Consider the following 18,897-nt stretch of genomic DNA (forward strand, 5'->3'; position numbering starts at 1 on the left):
CTGATATAGTTTCTTATATTTGTCTATACCCATTGATTTATGCAAAGTTGTGTGAAAGTACAATGGGGCACATTTACCATGAGTATTGGCGCCTGTTTTGGTCGTATTTTATGTGTTGGACAAATATTTCAATGTAGTCGCATTTATTATGTTTGCGCCTTATTTAAGATTTTGCATCATATTTGCGCATGGTATTTTTTCCGTCTGTTTCGGGAATAGGTGTTTAGTCAGTGGGACAGTGAGATTTATGTATTTGCGCATTTTTTACGTATAAATTTGATTTGTAAACATGTGTAAAATTCCTCCAGCTCCTGGCTGGTGTATGTTGCTGTACCTAGTCGGATCTTTTGCGACTTTGATGATGGTAAAAGTCGTGTAATAACTATATGCGTCTTTCTGTTTATTTTGCCACTTTTAAAACATATTTGCGACTTTTCTGGGGAAAATGCAACTATTTAAACCATTAGATTTGTGACTTTCAAAAGCCACACCAGACATAAATAACACCTAGAAACTACCACACACTTAAAGCGTCATGCAGACGTCCGTGGAACACCAACAACCAATAACGCTGGGCGCTCCTGCAATGCCAGTCCGGTATCTCACGGACCGTGTTCCACGGACGTCTGCATGAGGCTTAAAACAATCTAAAAAGACAAGCTGATTTATCAACTCAATAGAAACATGATAAATAGGAGAAACTGAAACTTTCAACCCGCAGAAAAACAGGTGCAAAAATAGGCATAAAATTGTACTAGCAACATAAATGGGCTTATTTCATAAAACAATTTACATGCCTTAGAGACACGTGTCTAGTGGCTGACACATAGGGGCAGAAGTGCTCAGCTAAATGCTCAACGTGTGCCGGCCGGATCGTGCAGCGGACCGCAATGCTCGGTACCGACCATAGGGCTGCCGCACTCGGACGCATTCACTTGAATGGTGTTCGCAATCCACATCCGACAGTCTGCACAGCAAAAAAGAAGTGCACGCACTACCTTTTTCACGGTGCGGAGGCACGGACAGAAACACCACTTGAATGGGTTCGCACCGACCTTTCAGATTGCGGACCCATTCAAGTGAATGGGTCCGCATCCGTGATGCGGGGTGCACACGGCCGGTGCCCATGTAATGCGGACCTGCTGATTGCAACGTCCGTGTGCATGAGCCCTTATTGTGAGCCAAAACCAGTAGTGAAGCTTACTTAGAGATCAGGTGTAATTAAAAGATTTCCTCCTGTTCTGTTTTTTTGCCCCCAACCTGGCATTGGATCACAATAAGCGGGTCTGCAATATGTGGGCACCGGCCGTGTGCAACCGGCATCTCTGAAGCGGAACCATTCACTTGAATAGGACCACAATCCGGAAGGTCTGGTGCGGAAAGGAGGCACGGAACCCTTCGGAAGCACTATGGTGTGCTTCCATGGGGTTTCTGTCCATGCCTCCGCACCACAAAAAGATAGAACATGTTCTATTTTTTTGTGGTGCGGATGCAGTGCGACGGGGAGACGACGGGGACCCGATCATTATGGTTATAAGGGAAATAATAAAATCTACACAGCACCTAACCAAAACCCAAACTTCTGTGAAGAAGTCCGGGTTCGGGTACCAAACATGGCGATTTTTCTCACACACGTGCAAAATGGATTAAAACACTTTGCACTCGCGGGGAAAAAATTGTGCATTTTCCCGCAATGCACCTTCATCTTTTCCCGCACGTCACCCGCAACGCCATTGTGAACCCAGCCTAACTGATGGAAATAGCTGACCAAATAACATGTGAGCTTGTCCTAAGTCTATTTATCACACACTGCTCTCACCTCCCATTTCACTTTGTATTGTGAAATTTTGCTTATAAAATCCACATCGCTCAATGAAAATCCCCCTCCCTCCCACTCCAGTAGCTTATGCATTTCTGGATTTAAATCTCTGCCGGCTGCGGGAGTGGGCGTGACCTAACGGGTCAGAGGCATGGCTTAGCTTTGCCAGGGGAGGGTCTGTAAAGTCCGGCTTTTGAGGGTGGTCTGAGTGGCCACCCTAATAACAACGGGGGTCATTTATTAAGGGACTTGTGGGCAAATTTACTAATAATTATGCCTGGAAGCAGGAATAAATGTTAGCGAAAAACTATGTCAGCCAGGGGCTGGAGTAGTTTTTTTTTTAGACAGGTGCGAGGACGTCTAATAGATGCGTCTTATTCACGACAAGGCACATTCCTCATCATAAATTGGATCAATCGTAGGGTCCAATCACACGACCATATTTCTGGGTCCGCATCTGTTCTGCAATTTTGGGAACGGGTGCGCAACCACTCATTTCAATGGGACTGCAAAAGATGCGGACAGCACACCGCGTGCTGTCCGCATCCGTTGTTCCTTTTTGAGGCCCCGCAAAAAAGAGCGCTTGTCCTATTCTCGTCCGCGTAGACATTTCTATCATAGGACTGGCCGTTTGCTATCTGCAAAATGTGGAATGCACACGGCCGGTACCTGTGTTTTGTGGATCTGCAATTTGCGGACCGCAAAACTATTACGGTCGTGTAAATGGACCCTAACAGCAATGCAAGGGGAGAAACTAAGACTGGTGTAAAAAGTTGGTCTGATCAGTTCGCAAAACTGACCCGGCGCAAAACGGACAATATAGGACAATTAGACTTTTCTTCTATCTTTTTTGCGGGACTGCGGAACGGACATACGGATGCGGACAGCACACAGTGTTCTGACTGCATTTTTTACAGCCCCATTGAAATGAATAAGTCCGCATCCAATCCGTGTGAATGGGGCCTCATGCTGGGGATTTTGTAGCTGAATTTTCAGCAATGGAACAGAATGCGCATTTTCTTTTGTGAATTACGTCGCAGATTTCTGTGCCGATTTCCTCTTTATTGAAATGAATGGAGACATTCAGCTACAGGAAATCCGCGACCAAACATTGGGGAAGATTTATAAAAACTGGTGTAAAGGAAAACTGGTTTAGTTGCCCGTAGCAACCAGATTCCACCTTTCATTTTTCAGAGCTCCTTTGGAAAATGAAAGGTACAATCTGATTGGTTGCTATGGGCAACTAAGCCAATTTTCCTTTAAACCAGTTTGATAAATCTCCCATTATTTTGACACTTTTCACCCCCCTAGGCTAACATAGGGGATGTCTTTATGTTGCTGATTTTTTTGTGGACAATTCTGCCACGTGTGAGGGCACAAATGAAATGTAATCATATATGTGATAAATATACTACAAAATAATCTTAAGCCTCATTCACATGTCCGTGTTTAAATCCAAGAATAGGTGGTCGGTGATGCCTCCGTGAAGATGTCCATGATAGATCGATGTTCATTCTGTGTCAGTTTTTTGCTGTCCGTGTGTCATCCGTGTTTCACTGACGCTGAACAGCTGAATTTTTTTCCAAAGCATCTCTTCCTAATGATCCGTGAAACACGGGTGAAAGACATATGGCATTTGTGGTTTTCAGGGACCCATTGACTATAATGGGCGTGAAAGACAAAATAGGGTATGCATCCGTGCTAAAACCACGGACCCACGGTAAAAGAAAACTGATATAATGAATAAGTGCGTGTGCTGCCCGTGGAGAACACGTACGGCACACGTGAATGAGGTTTGACTTAGTAAATCTGCCTTGTAAGTAAACAAATCAATAAAAATGAAATAAAATCTTACTTCAATGTTAATAAAACTTTGTAACTTTTTTAATATAAAAAGTAAACAAAATGTGACACGTGAACACTCTCCTATAAAACGCTTTACATGATCAATTTTGGCAAGTTCTAAACGTATAAGGAACTATATAAACTGAAATACATGCACGTGTGCAAATCAGGTATAATCAGCGCGGGCAATTTATAAAACCCAGGGGAAGTGCAAACCAACTAAAATTGGGCTGATGGAAAATTAAAGCACTGGTTGCACTGGGCACCCCATCGCACAATTCATCTTCACAGTGCTGTCATAGGCCGTCAGCCAATCAGATGCCTAAGTTTGGCGTTCAGCTCCCTCTCCTTGGCTAGCAGTTCACTGCTGTGCTTTTGGTAGGCCTCAAACTCTCGTTTCACTTGTGCCAACTCGTTTTCACCGTCTGCCAGCCTTGAATTTAGCTCCACTATTCTGGCATCAGCATCTACGGCGGCTACGTCTCTCTGATAGCGCTCTTCTGCCTCCCGCCGCGCCTTCTCTGCACTCTGCAGGCGGTGAGTAACATCGGCGGCTTCTCTCTGGCGCTCTTGTAGGGAACGCCCTCGCTCCATGCAGAGGAGTAGGAGGTCCTGCTTCTCTTTAGTTAATTCTGCCATCTTCTTTTCCGCTTCTTTTTGCTCAGTTTTTTGTACCTCCTCTAAATGCGACAACTTCTTCTGTATTTGGTGGCAGGTCTCCTCTGAGAGCTGAAAGTCAGAAACAACATACATATGACTGCCAAGAAATGTTCACACTACGACAAATATTAATGACAGGATGTAAGCGTTACAGAGTGAACGGGGCAAAGCTGCGATACCAGACGCTACGAAAAGTACAGCATTGTGGCGTAAAGAGCAACGTAAACAATGAAGAGGTCGCAGCACCCGCCTGAGCACCGCGAACCCTTCATACAGCTGACCAGCGAGGATGCCAAGAGTCCAATCTCGTATGCAGTCCATGCCTGTGCTGCACATCGCAAATAGCGGTCTGCAATGACAGGTACCAGCCGTGTGGCTACTGTTTGCAGATGTGGACCCATTCAATCTGTGACATTCAGTCCACACCGCAATAAAATAGACAATTTTTTTTGCGACGCAAAGGCACGGACCGAAATCCTATGGAAGTTCTCCATAGTGCTTCCGCTCCGTGTCTCTGCACCACTCCATAACCTGTGAATTGCATTCAAATGAATAGGTCTGCATCCCATTAAGGGGTACCACCCAAAAATTGAACCACAATCTTCACGAAGTGAAAATCGAAAAAACTTTATTGACAATGTATAAGTACATGCATAGTAACAAGAGGCAGCACAAAGGTGGAACACAAGGATGAGGAAAAGGACCCAAGAGGGCGCCGAGAGGTCAGCACACCAAAAACAGGGAAAAGGATAATGCAAATGAAAATGCGGATCGGAGGTGGACCAAAAATACATGAGCCCTAAAGGGGTTGTCCACCTTTTATTTATATCGAAGTCAATGAGAGCAGCACTGCAGCGGCGAGATCAGTAATCTACAAAGTAGAGAGAGGTCTGAGCTTCCGGCACCAGAGCTATTACTGATCAGCTGATCGGTGGGGTACGGCATGTCAGACCTACCCTGAGTATAGGCAATCATTTGATAAAAGGTGGACAACAATAGGTAATCATTGGGAATAGACATTTCTTTCCGTGCAAAAGGAAAGCTGAGCGTTTCATTCAATTGTATCCAGGCTCACCAATGCTTCCTCATGTGGGTTTCAACAAGAATATTTCCATTTACTGACAGCAAACAGAGATCTGAAAAAATGCTGAGCATACATTAAACCATTGTAGAATTAACCACTAAGTTTTTGTGAAATCTGGGTCAAATCGAAACAGAGGCTTTATGAAAATTAGCGAATTCTTTCCATCACACCATATTCTCCACGAAGAACAAATGACACAACATGCAAAGAGAAGAATTACTGACGGCAGAAGACGGAAATCTGCCTGTTACCTCCAGCAACTGCACTGTGGTCTTGGTAATGCTCCCTCCAATCCGTACAAGCCATCCGTTGCTGTTCACATTGTATTTGCTGTGTGTAAGAGCTTGTCTGCAGGTCTTTGTATAGGGGCCCCTTCACACGACTGTGGTTTTGTGTCCGCATCCGATCTGCATTTTGTGTGGATCGGATACGGACCCATTCACTTAAATCCGTATGTCCGTTCTGCGACCCCGCAAAAGAACATGTCCTATTCTTGTCCGTATTAAAAGGATAGGACAGCTCTACAGGGGGCAGGATGCGTGGGCCCTAAGGCTAAGGTTACATGGTGACATGTGACAGTACCGCATGGCTAGGATATGCCATTAACCTTCTCAGGATCGCTGCACGCAGGATTGCGTCCTGGCGGCGGCCCTGTTGTTCCTCCCGGATTCGCCGGCGCGTCATCTCGCGAGGAGACAAAACAGGAGCGTGCGTTCACAGGAACCGAAGGTAAACCAGTGGATCTACAGCCTGCCAGCGGCGATCATTCGCTGGCAGGCTGTAGATGCAATTTTTTTTTAACCCCTGAAAGGTATATCAGACGCTGTTTTGTTAACAGCGTCTGATATACCTGGTCCTGTGGTGGTCCCTTTTGCTTGGATCGACCACCAGAGGACACAGGCAGCTCTGTAATAAGTAGCACCAAGCACCACACTACACCCCCCCCCCTGTCACTTATTAACCCCTGATCACCCCTGTCATTGATCACCCCCCTGTAAGGCTCCATTCAGACGTCCGTATGTGTTTTGTGGATCCGCAAAACACAGACACCGCGGATCTGCAAAACACGGACACTGGCAATGTGCTTTCCGCATTTTGCGGATCCGCACATTGCCAGAACTATATAGAAAATGCCTTTTCTTATCCGCAATTGCAGACAAGAATAGGACATGTTCTATAGGCTCTACAAAAAACGCAGTGTTCGCCCGATCAGGCCTGATCTTGTGGGCACACTTGCGTTCAGTCCGCCCCACTGCAGTGACAGGCAAAAACACTGTAAAATCGCTGCGGCACTATAAAGATCACTTTTGAGGGGCATGGCGAGTTCATAGAAGATTTTTTTTTTTCTTACAAAGTCTCATATTCCACTAACTTGTGACAAAAAATTAAATCTCACATGAACTCACCATACCCCTCACAGAATCCAAATGCGTAAAAAACTTCAGATATTTATATTCCGGAGTTCTTCTCACGCTTTAGAGCCCCTAAAATGCCAGGGCAGTATAAATACCCCATAAGTGACATTTTGGAAAGAAGACACCCCAAGGTATTCCGGAGGGGCATGGAGAGTTCCTAGAATATTATTTTTTTGGGGCACAAGTTAGCGGAAAATATATATATTTTTTCTCTTACAAAATCATTTTCCGCTAACTTGTGGCAAAAAAAACCAAAACAACTTCTATGAACTCGCCATGCCCCTCACGGAATACCTTAGGGTGTCTTCTTTCCAAAATGGGGTCACATGTGGTGTATTTATACTGCCCTGGCATTTGAGGGGCCCTAAAGCGTGAGAATCCAAATGCCTAAAAATCCCCTACTAAAAGATACTCATTGGAATTTGGGCCCCTTTGCGCACCTAGGCTGCAAAAGTGTCACACATGTGGTATCGCCATACTCAGGAGAAGTAGGGCAATGTGTTTTGGCGTGTATTTTTACATATACCCATGCTGGGTGAGAGAAATATCTCTGCAAAATAACAACTTTTATTTAAAAAAATGGGAAAAGTTGTCTTTTACAGAGATATTTCTCTCACCCAGCATGGGTATATATAAAAAGACACCCCAAAACACATTGCCCTACTTCTCCTGAGTAAGGCAATACCACATATGTGACACTTTTTTGCAGCCAAGATACGCAAAGGGGCCCAAATTCCAATGAGTACTTTCAGGATTTCACAGGGAATTTTTACGCATTTGGATTCCAAACTTCTTCTCACGATTTAGGGCCCCTAAAATGCCCGGGGCAGTATAAATACCCCACAAGTGACCCCATTTTGGAAATAAGACACCCCAAGGTATTCCGTGAGGGGTATGGTGAGTTCATGTAAAAAAAAAAAAATTGTCACAAGTTAGTGGAATATGAGACTTTGTAAGGAAAAAATATATATCATTTTCCGCTAACTTGTGACAAAAATAAAAATTTACATTAGTGCAACAAAATGTTGCACCCTATCTGTCGCGCGACAAATGTCGTCGTGTAGACCTAGCCTTATAGTCTTGGTGTTGAGAGCCTGAGGTCAGATTCACTTCAGCCTTTATTGGGGCTTGATCCAATGCTCCTTTCTGGGCATTTCCAGCTGCCCTGTCCTTGAGAACCACCTTGTGAGACATCGAGGTCCTTGCCTATGTCTACCCTTCCCCATTGTTATGTGTGGTGCTGCACTTATGGGTTGATGTTTGTCTAGTTGTTTGTCTATGGTGTGGATGATCCGCATGGTTGCTAGACATGTCCTGTTTGTTGTACCTCCTGGAGGGGGGTCCCTGGGGTTCCCCGGAGGGGGAACTACTAGACAGCAAGCTGTGGCTTCTGGTAGGTGATCTTATTGTTCTGTTTTCTGTGGTTATCTGGCCACAAGACACTTACCTGCCGTTCTGTTGTTGCTTGCTGTCTCCTCCTTGTTACTAGGCCTGTGGAAGACTCTGATTTATCCGTGTCGTGGATGAATCGTCCGTCTCTTATTCCTGACGACTTCCATATTGCAGGGACCGATAGGGTCAGTAGGGCCCAGGTTCCGGTGCATGAGCCCTCCTACCATCTGGGTTTGCTTATGTGGTTAGGAGGTCAGGGATAGGATGAGGGTGGCAATAGGAGGTATCCTTCTCCCTTATCCAGGCTTCCAGGCCTAGTAGCTTTCCTTAATTTCAGACTTTGGACAGTGGGGAGTTTCCCCCACCCCCCATCGTGACAATCTGGGCATATAGGTGACAGTGCATCATAAAGGGGTATTCCAGCCGTTTCCATCATCACATAGACTTTTAATAGATGCCATGTATGATTGCCACCCTATTCAAACTCATACCATGATCTTTCATCTGGGAGGGGCAGGGGAGAAGTGTTGAGGTCTCCTGTTCTAGTGGTAGATGGGGATCACAGTGGTCGTACCCCCAACCATCTAACGTGTGTCATCTGTCCAGTGAATAGGTATGTATGTGCCGGTTTAAAAAAATATATATATTTGTAGAAACATGAGTAACATTAAAGGGGTTTTCTGAGATTCTGATATCCATGAGCTCCAGTATCCTCAGGATAGGTCATCACTATCCGATTGGTGGGGGTCTGACTCCAGGTGAGTGCCACGGTGTCCTCACAGCGCTGTCCATTGGGTAGCAGCTATGCTTAGTACTGCATCTGAGCACCTTTCAGTTGAATAGGACTGGGCCGCACCTAGACCACGTGACCGATGAAGGTGACATCACTGACGTAAGAGGAGGCTGTGGTGCTAACTGGAGGGCCGCAGATCGTCAGGAGGGCCGGGAGTCAGATCCACACCAATCAGATACTGATAACCTATCCTGAGGAAAGGTCAATATCAGAATCTCAGAAAACACCTGTTTTTCCTTCAACATGACTGGGCCAAGGCTGCTGCTAAGCAGTGACTGGGATGAAGAAGAGCTGAGGAACCTGGGAGTAGACGGACAGGGAATACAGGGGTAAGGCTCTGTTCACACTGCTCATATTTGACAGGAGAGATACAGCAACAGACCCCAATATGTCAACTGGGTCCATCATATATCTCTAATAAAAGCAGTTTCGTTAGGCTTGTGACGTCACCGGAGAACCCCCCACTCGCCTGCAGGCTCCGGGTCAGGGCGCGGATCTCCCCGGCGCTCCTCTCCTGGTGCCCCCGCAGTTCCGCCACCGTGCCCCGCAGCTCTTCTGTCTCTGCCCGCCGCTGGTCGCCGGCCGCCTGGAGCTGGTCCCGCAGGTCCCGCAGGCTCCGTTCCTTCTCCAGCAGCTCCGGGTACGAGCTGTCCCGCAGCCGCTCACACTCCGCCCGCAGCTCCTCGTTCTGCCGCTTGTACTCGTCTTTGAAGCGGATCATGTCCTGGTGGTTGGCGGCCAGCATCCCGAACCTCTCCTCCAGCTGCTGTCCCCGCCGCCTCTCCGCCGCCAGCAGCCCCTCGGCCTCCGCTCTGCGGCTCTCCAGCTCCTGCGCGGCCCGCTCCAGGCCCTGGCAGCGGAGCAGCGCGTCGTCAGCCCGCCTCTTCAACAGGCAGATGAGCTGCGACTGCTCGTCCAGCCGGGACCTCAGCATGCCCATCTCCGTCTTCTCATCCCACACCGCAGAGCTGACCTTCCGCACCGCAGAACCGCCGGTGTCCGGCCCCGACTCCCCCGGCATCCTGGGATCTGCCGGTACCAGGGTTCCCGTGCATGCCTCACGCGTCTCCATGGCAACCGCGTGGTTGGTTGTCATAGGCGGCACCGAGCCTCTAGAAACCAGTACAGACAGTAACCAATCAGATCACAGGTCACCGGAAGTGGGCTGAGACAGAAATGAGCGCAACTGTAAAGGAAAACTAGCTAAGTAGCCCATAGCAACCAATCAGATGGATCCTTTCATTTTCCAAAGGAGCTCTGAAAAATGAAAGGTGGAATCTGATTGGCTGCTATGGGCAACTAAAGCCAGTGCTACTTTACTTCAGTTTTGTCCTTAAAGGGAACCTGTCGCTGGGATTTTGTGTATAGAGCTGAGGACATGGGCTGCTAGATGGCTTCTAGCACATCCGCAATACCCAGTCCCCATAGCTCTGTGTGCTTTTATTGTGTCCAAAAACTGATTTGATACATATGCAAATTAACCTGAGATGAGTCCTGTCCCTGACTCATCTCAGGTACAGGACTCAACTCAGGTTAATTTGCGTATGTATCAAATCGTTTTTTTGACACAATAAAAGCACACAGAGCTATGGGGACTGGGTATTGCGGATGTGCTAGAGGCCATCTAGCAACCCATGTCCTCAGCTCTATACACAAAATCCCGGTGACAGGTTCCCTAGGGACACAGCCTTTTTACACCTTAGGACCAGGCCATTTTTTGAAAATCTGACCAGTGTCACTTTAAGTGCTGATAACTTTAAAACGCTTTGACTTATCCAGGCCATTCTGAGATTGTTTTTTCGTCACATATTGTACTTCATGACACTGGTAAAATAAAGTTAAAAAAATATTCTTTTTTGCATAAAAAAAAGTCAAATTTACCAAAAATTGGGAAAAATTGGCAAATTTCAAAGTTTCAGTTTCTCTACTTCTGTAATACATAGTAATACCCCCAAAAATTGTGATGACTTAACATTCCCCATATGTCTACTTCATGTTTGAATTATTTTGGGAATGATATTTTATTTTTTGGGGATGTTACAAGGCTTAGAAGTTTAGAAGCAAATCTTGAAATTTTTCAGAAATTTACAAAAACCCAATTTTTAGGGACGAGTTCAGGTCTGAAGTCACTTTGCGAGGCTTACATAATAGAAACCACCCAAAAATGACCCCATTCTATAAACTACACCCCTCAAGGTATTCAAAACTGATTTTACAAACTTTGTTAACCCTTTAGGTGTTGCACAAGAGTTATTGGCAAATGGGGATGAAATTTGAGAATTTCATTTTATTGCCTAATTTTCCATTTTAACCCATTTTTTCCACTAACAAAGCAAGGGTTAACAGTCAAACAAGACTGTATCTTTATTGCCCTGACTCTGCCGTTTACAGAAACACCCCATATGTGGCCGTAAACTACTGTACGGCCACACAGCGGGGCGTAGAGTGAAAGGTGCGCCGTATGGTTTTTGGAAGCCAGATTTTGCTGGACTGGTTTTTTGACACCATGTCCCATTTGAAGCCCCCTGATGCACCCCTAGAATAGAAACTCCATAAAAGTGACCCCATCTAAGAAACTACACCCCTCAAGGTATTCAAAACTGATTTTACAAACTTTGTTAACCCTTTAGGTGTTGCACAAGAGTTATTGGCAAATGGGGATGAAATTTGAGAATTTCATTTTTTTGCCTAATTTTCCATTTTAACCCATTTTTTCCACTAACAAAGCAAGGGTTAACAGCCAAACAAGACTGTATCTTTATTGCCCTGACTCTGCCGTTTACAGAAACACGCCATAATGTGGCCGTAAACTACTGTACGGCCACACAGCGGGGCGTAGAGTGAAAGGTGCGCCGTATGGTTTTTGGAAGGCATGTTTTGCTGGACAGTTTTTTTGACACCATGTCCCATTTGAAGCCCCCTGATGCACCCCTAGAGTAGAAACTCCATAAAAGTGACCCCATCTAAGAAACTACACCCCTCAAGGTATTCAAAACTGATTTTACAAACTTTGTTAACCCTTTAGGTGTTGCACAAGATTTAATAGAAAATAGAGATACAATTTCAGAATTTCACTTTTTTGGCAGATTTTCCATTTTAATATTTTTTTTCCAGTTACAAAGCAAGGGTTAACAGCCAAACAAAACTCATTATTTCTGGCCCTGATTCTGTAGTTTACAGAAACACCTCATATGTGGTTGTAAACTGCTGTACGGGCACACGGCAGGGCACAGAAGGAAAGGAATGCCATACGGTTTTTGGAAGGCAGATTTTGCTGGACTGGTTTTTTTGACACCATGTCCCATTTGAAGCCCCCCTGATGCACCCCTAGAGTAGAAACTCCATAAAAGTGACCCCATCTAAGAAACTACACCCCTCAAGGTATTCAAAACTGATTTTACAAACTTTGTTAACCCTTTAGGTGTTGCACAAGATTTAATAGAAAATAGAGATACAATTTCAAAATTTCACTTTTTTGGCAGATTTTCCATTTTAATATTTTTTTTCCAGTTACAAAGCAAGGGTTAACAGCCAAACAAAACTCATTATTTCTGGCCCTGATTCTGTAGTTTACAGAAACACCTCATATGTGGTTGTAAACTGCTGTACGGGCACACGGCAGGGCGCAGAAGGAAAGGAATGCCATACGGTTTTTGGAAGGCAGATTTTGCTGGACTGGTTTTTTTGACACCATGTCCCATTTGAAGCCCCCCTGATGCACCACTAGAGTAGAAACTCCAAAAAAGTGACCCCATTTTAGAAACTACGGGATAGGGTGGCAGTTTTGTTGGTACAAGTTTAGGGTACATATGATTTTTGGTTGCTCTATATTACACTTTTTGTGCGGCAAGGTAACAAGAAATAGCTTTTTTGGCACCGTTTTTTTTTTTTTTGTTATTTACACCATTCATCTGACAGGTTAGATCATGTGGTAATTTTATAGAGCAGGTTGTCACGGACGCGGTGATACCCAATATGTATACAATTTTTTTATTTATGTACGTTTTACACAATAATTTCATTTTTAAAACAAAAAAAATGTTTTAGTGTCTCCATAGTCTAAGAGCCATAGTTTTTTAAATTTTTGGGCGATTATCTTAAGTAGGGTCTCATTTTTTGTGGGATGAGATGACGGTTTGATTGGCACTATTTTGGGGTGCACATGACTTTTTGATTGCTTGCTATTACACTTTTTGTGACGGAAGATGACAAAAAATGGCTTTTTTTACACCGTTTTTATTTTTATTTTTTTACGGTGGTCATCTGAGGGGTTAGGTCATGTGATATTTTTATAGAGCCGGTGAATACGGACGCGGCGATACCTAATATGTATACTTTTTTTTTATTTATGTAAGTTTTACACAATGATTTCATTTTTGAAACAAAAGAAATCATGTTTTAGTGTTTCCATAGTGTAAGAGCCATAACTTTTTCAGTTTTTGGGCGATTATCTTGGGTAGGGTATGATTTTTGCGGGATGAGATAACGGTTTGATTGTTACAATTTTGGCATAGATGCGACTTTTTTGATCACTTTTATTACCTTTTTTAGGAAGTAAGGTGGGCAAAATTCCAATTTCATCATAGTTTTTAATTTTTTATTTTTATGGCGTTCACCGTTCGGGTAAAGTAACATTACCGTTTTATAGATCAGGTCGTTACGGACGCGGCGATACCAAACATGTGTAGGGAATTTTATTTTTTTCATTTTTAATCAGTGATAAATGTGTTTTTTGATTTTTACTTTATTTTTCACTTTTTTCACTTTTTTTTTGACCCAGACCCACTTGGTTCTTGAAGATCCAGTGGGTCTGATGTCTACATAATACAGTACAGTACAATATATAGTACTATACTGTATTTTACACTTTGTCTGAACAGATCTATGCCTTTCAGCACAGATCTGTTCAGCACCATGGACAGCAGGACGCCTGAGAAGGCGTCCTGTTGCCATGGGAACCTTCCCCGTCTGCTCAGTAGTGGCCAGAACTGCGCAGACGGGGAAGGGTAAGGACGGGGCTTGGGGGGGCTGCCTGGGAGCTCTCTCCCTCTCCATTCGGGGGACTGCAAAGGCACAGCAGCCCCCCGATGGGAGAGGGAGGGAGCTCCCTCTTACTGTTAACCTTTTCCATACAGCGGTCCGTACGGACCGCTGTATGGAAAGGGTTAAACGGCTGACATCGCATCACCGATGTCAGCCGTTTATACCAGGGTGCCAGCAATGTGCTGGCACCCTGGTATACCCACTAGACGCCAACGATTACGCAATGGGAGGCGGGCGGGGGATCGCGATCCCGCCTACCGCACCGCCCGCCTCCCGCACCGCCCGCACCGCCCGCAACCCTCCCCCTGCACCTCCCACCGTGCTCGAATAACTCAGGGGTGCAGGGGGAGGGATAATGGAAACAATTTTTAATCCTAAAGTTTCTGATCCCCGCGGTCAGGGACCGCGGGGATCAGAAACTGCAGAAATCGCAGCAAACCGCAGGTCTGAATTGACCTGCGGTTTGCCGCGATCGCCGACATGGGGGGGTCACGGGACCCCCCCGCGCATTTAGCCTAGGTGCCAGCAGGCACCGGGTTCCGATCACTGCCAGCCGCACGGCAGTGATCGAAAATGCACAGGGCGTACATGTACGCCCTGTGTCCTTAAGTACCAGGGCACAAGGGCGTACCTGTACGCCCTGTGTCCTTAAGGGGTTAAATCCCTGCCTGTGTATTTATTTTTTAATTGATGTATTTATTTATGAATCTATTTCTGTATCTAAATTGTTTTTAATTACTGTATTTATTTTGTGTATTTCTATGTGTGTGTATTTTTTTATTTAGTATTTCTTTATTGAACATATGAGGTGTACGGCTGTATTCAGACAAACATTATTCTGGTCTGTGTGTACAAAACGGCAATCGGCCTGAAACCAGAAATAATTGGCACAAAAATGGGCATTAGATAGGAAAGTCCAACATGAAGATGTAGCAGAGTTAGCAGTCACAGTCATGGCGCGTTATCACATCAGGTCAATGCGCTAAGTGTGACTGTTAACTCTGCTACATCTGTACAATTACAGTTGGCTCTGCTACATCCATACAATTGCAGTTAGCTCTGTTGTGACCGGCAGAGCTGAATATCACTTCTTTTATTATTGGACGCTGTTCTGAACCTTTTAAAAAAGATTAATCTGCTGGACAACCCTTAAAGGACCTTGGAACATGGATGTCACATCGTCAGCTCATTGAGACGTCACCCATTAAACTGAGCTGTGGCCCTAAGTGGTTCTGGACATGCAAACTGGCATCTAAGTGGGCAGACGGCTGCCACATACTGATTAGAGTAAGTAGCGGGGTTTCTAAATCCTATTTCAGCTGTCACTATTTAAATCTGGCACGGTTACTTCAGAAGTGGCAGGCGTGTCTCACACGAGAGGCATGGACTGTGTCAGGATCTGTTCAGGAAGCAACTGATGGTTCTGCTCAGTCAGGCTGGGTTCAGACCTGAGCGTTTTACAGCGCGTTCCTGCGCACTGTAAAACGCGCAACAGGCAAGAACCAATGATTCCCTATGGGAATGGTTCTCACCTGAGCGTTTTACAGCGCGTACGATCGCGCTGTAAAACGCCCAACGCCCCAAGAAGTACATGAGCTTCTTTGGGGCGTCTTGTCGCGCGTTCCCGTACATAGACTTCAGCGGGAACGCGCGACAATGGGCGTTCGCTTGTCTCTGTATGCGCGATTGCAAACGCCCGTACAATCGCGCATACAGAGCGCGACATCCCGAACGCTCAGGTCTGAACCCAGCGTTAGTCTTTTCTGTGATTGTGTTCCGTGTGTGTTTTTTCCATCTGGATTGCATGTGTTTTTTTTTTGTTTTTTTTACGCATGTGAAAAAAAAACCGGAAGAATACCAATCAACATCTCCCAGGAACCATCACTTCTATGGAGCTTAGGCTGAGTGAAAACCCCACAATATGGAACATGCTGCAATTTTTCCTAAACGCAGAGATGATGCTTCAAATGTGCACAGAACCATTCAAACAAATGGGTTAGGATTCAGTCCAGATTATGTGTGTTCACTACAAGGACTGCACCTGGACGGAAAACTCGCATTTGTGAAAGAGCGCTAAGAGTTAATTGCAACAACCAAAACTCCATTTGTTCGGCCCTGTTCACCTCTCCGATGAGTGTTTCCGACAGGCCATTCCGGTATAGAACAGCCTGTCAGAGTTCACCAGATCCGGAATTGCGGCATTCTCTAGACCACTGTATCTCCATTAACTGTAATGGGATCCAGCGTTTTGGCCAGAGAAATACCACTGTGTGCAGCTGCCATTTATGGTGGATCAGCTCTGACGGATATGTGAACTAACCGGCCTGATACGTTTTTTACGATTGCTCATTAAAATCTGTAAAGAAACAAATAGATGTCTGTCCATTTTGATACCGGTATTCACACCCTGACCCCGCTGGGCCACTGTGTACTCAACATACTTTGATATAGAGCATCTCTTTGTGTTGGCATCCCAGTTCTTGCATGGCCAGCATACCGGGCATGTCACCCATTGAGCATGTTTGGGATGCTCTGGATCGGCGTATACGACAGCGTGTTCCAGTTCCTGCCAATATTCTGTAACTTCGCACAGCTATTGAAGAGGAGTGGACCAACATCCACAGGCCACAACCAACAACCTGATCAACTCAATGCGATGGAGATGTGTTACACTGCGTCAGGCAAATAGTGGCCACACCAGATACTGACTGGTTTTCTAAACTGGTGTATAGTACAATTGGCTTAGTTGCCCATAGCAACTAATCAGATTCCACCTTTTGTTCTCAAAAGGAGCTGTCTAAAATTAAAATTTGAATCTGGTTGCAACTGGTAACTTTTGAAGATGTGTGTTTTTTTGAATTTTTGAATTGTGAAGCAAACAACAAATAGGACAAAATAACAGAAAGTCAATGTGCATAACTATTCACCCCCCTAAGTTAATACTTTGTAGAGCCACCTTTGGTGGCAATCACAGCTCCAAGTCGCTTTGGATAAGTCTCTATGAGCTTGCCACATCTTACCACTGGGATTTTTGCCCATTCCTCCTTGTAAAACTGCTTCAGCTCCTTCAGGTTGGATGGTTTGTGCTTGTGAACAGCAATCTTTAAGTCTGACCACAGATTTTCTATTGGATTGAGATCTGGGCTGTGACTAGGCCATTCCAACACATTTACATGTTTCCCCTTAAAACACTCAAGTGTTGCTTTAGCAGTGTGTTTGGGATCATTGTCCTGCTGGAAGGTGAACCTCCGTCCTAGTCTCAAATCACGCACAGAGTTGTACAGGTTTTGCTCAAGCATATCCCTGTATTTAGCACCATCCATCTTTCCCTCAACTCTGACCAGTTTCCCAGTCCCAGCTGCTGAAAAACATCCCCACAGCATGATGCTGCCACCAGCATGTTTCACTGTGGGGATGGTGTTCTTTGCGTGATGTGATGGGTTTGTGCCAGACATAGCGTTTTCTTTGATGGCTGAAAAGTTCAATTTTAGACCAGAGCACCTTCCTCCATACATTTTGGGAGTCTCCCGTGCCTTTTTGTTTTTTGCTGAAAGTAATGGCTTTCTTCTGGCCACTCTGCCATAAAGCCCAACTCTATGGAGCGTACGGCTTATTGTCAGTCCTATGTACAGATACTCCAGTCTCTGCTGTGGAACTCTGCAGCCCCTCCAGGGTTACCTTAGGTCTCTGTGCTGCTTCTTTGATTAATACCCTCCGTCCCCGTTCCGTGAGTTTTGATGGGCGGCTGTCTCTTGGCAGGTTTGCTGTTGTGCCATGTTCTTTCCTTTTGGATCTGATAGATTTGATGGGGACCATCAAAGATATGGATATTTTTTTGCAACATAACCCTGACTTGTACTTCTCAACAACATTGTCCCTTACTTGTTTGGAGAGTTCCTTGGTCTTCATGGAAGTGTTTGGTTAGTGATGCCTCTTGCTTAGGTGTTCCAGCCTCTGGGGCCTTTGAAAAAAGGTGTGTATATGTAATGACAGATCATGTGACACTTAGATTGAACACAGGTGGAAATAATTTCACTAATTATGTGACTTCTGATGGTAATTGGTTGCACCAGAGCTTTTTATGGGCTTCCTAACGAAGGGGGTGAATACATAAGCACATGCCAATTTTCTGTTTTCTATTTAAAAAAAATTGTTTATTTATCTATTTTTCTCATTTCACTTCACCAACATAGGGCCCTTTCACACTTGCGTTGTCCGGATCCGGCATAGAGTTCCGTCGTCGGGGCTCTATGCCGGAAGAATCCTGATCAGTATTATCCTAATGCATTCTGAATGGAGAGAAATCCGTTCAGGATGCATCAGAATGTCTTCAGTTCCGGAACGGAACGTTTTTTGGCCGGAGAAAATACCGCAGCATGCTGCGCTTTTTGCTCCGGCCAAAAATCCTGAACACTTGCCGCAAGGCCGGATCCGGAATTAATGCCCATTGAAAGGCATTGATCCGGATCCGGCTTTAAGCCGTTTCGGCGCATTGCCGGATACGACGTTTAGCTTTTTCTCAATGGTTACCATGGCTGCAAGGACGCTAAAGTCCTGGCAGCCATGGTAAAGTGTAGCGGGGAGCGGGGGAGCAGCATACTTACCATCCGTGCGGCTCCCAGGGCGCTCCAGAGTGACGTCAGGGCGCCTCAAGCGCATGGATCACGTGATCACATGGAACACGTCATCCATGCGCACGGGGCGCTCTGACGTCATTCTGGAGCTCTCCGGGAGCCGCACGGACTGTAAGTATACCGCTCCCCTGCTCCCCACTACTACTATGGCAACCAGGACTTTAATAGCGTCCTGGGTGCCATAGTAATACTGAACGCATTTTGAAGACAGA

At 45.4% G+C, this 18,897-nt stretch overlaps 1 protein-coding gene across 1 annotated transcript; it reads right to left on the minus strand.

Annotated features, from left to right (window-relative positions):
• Nucleotides 1–3,713: 3,713 nt before the first annotated feature.
• Nucleotides 3,714–10,069, minus strand: CCDC89 (coiled-coil domain containing 89). The gene is made up of 2 exons (XM_044286666.1): nt 9,478–10,069; nt 3,714–4,393 (listed from the first exon to the last, which is right to left on the minus strand). The coding sequence occupies exons 1-2, from the start codon at nt 10,027–10,029 to the stop codon at nt 3,971–3,973; spliced, it is 975 nt and encodes a 324-aa protein (XP_044142601.1). The 5' UTR covers nt 10,030–10,069; the 3' UTR covers nt 3,714–3,970.
• Nucleotides 10,070–18,897: the final 8,828 nt, after the last annotated feature.

The sequence above is a fragment of the Bufo gargarizans genome, chromosome 3, assembly GCF_014858855.1.
Source record: "Bufo gargarizans isolate SCDJY-AF-19 chromosome 3, ASM1485885v1, whole genome shotgun sequence".
In the NCBI taxonomy this organism is placed as follows: Eukaryota; Metazoa; Chordata; class Amphibia; order Anura; family Bufonidae; genus Bufo; species Bufo gargarizans.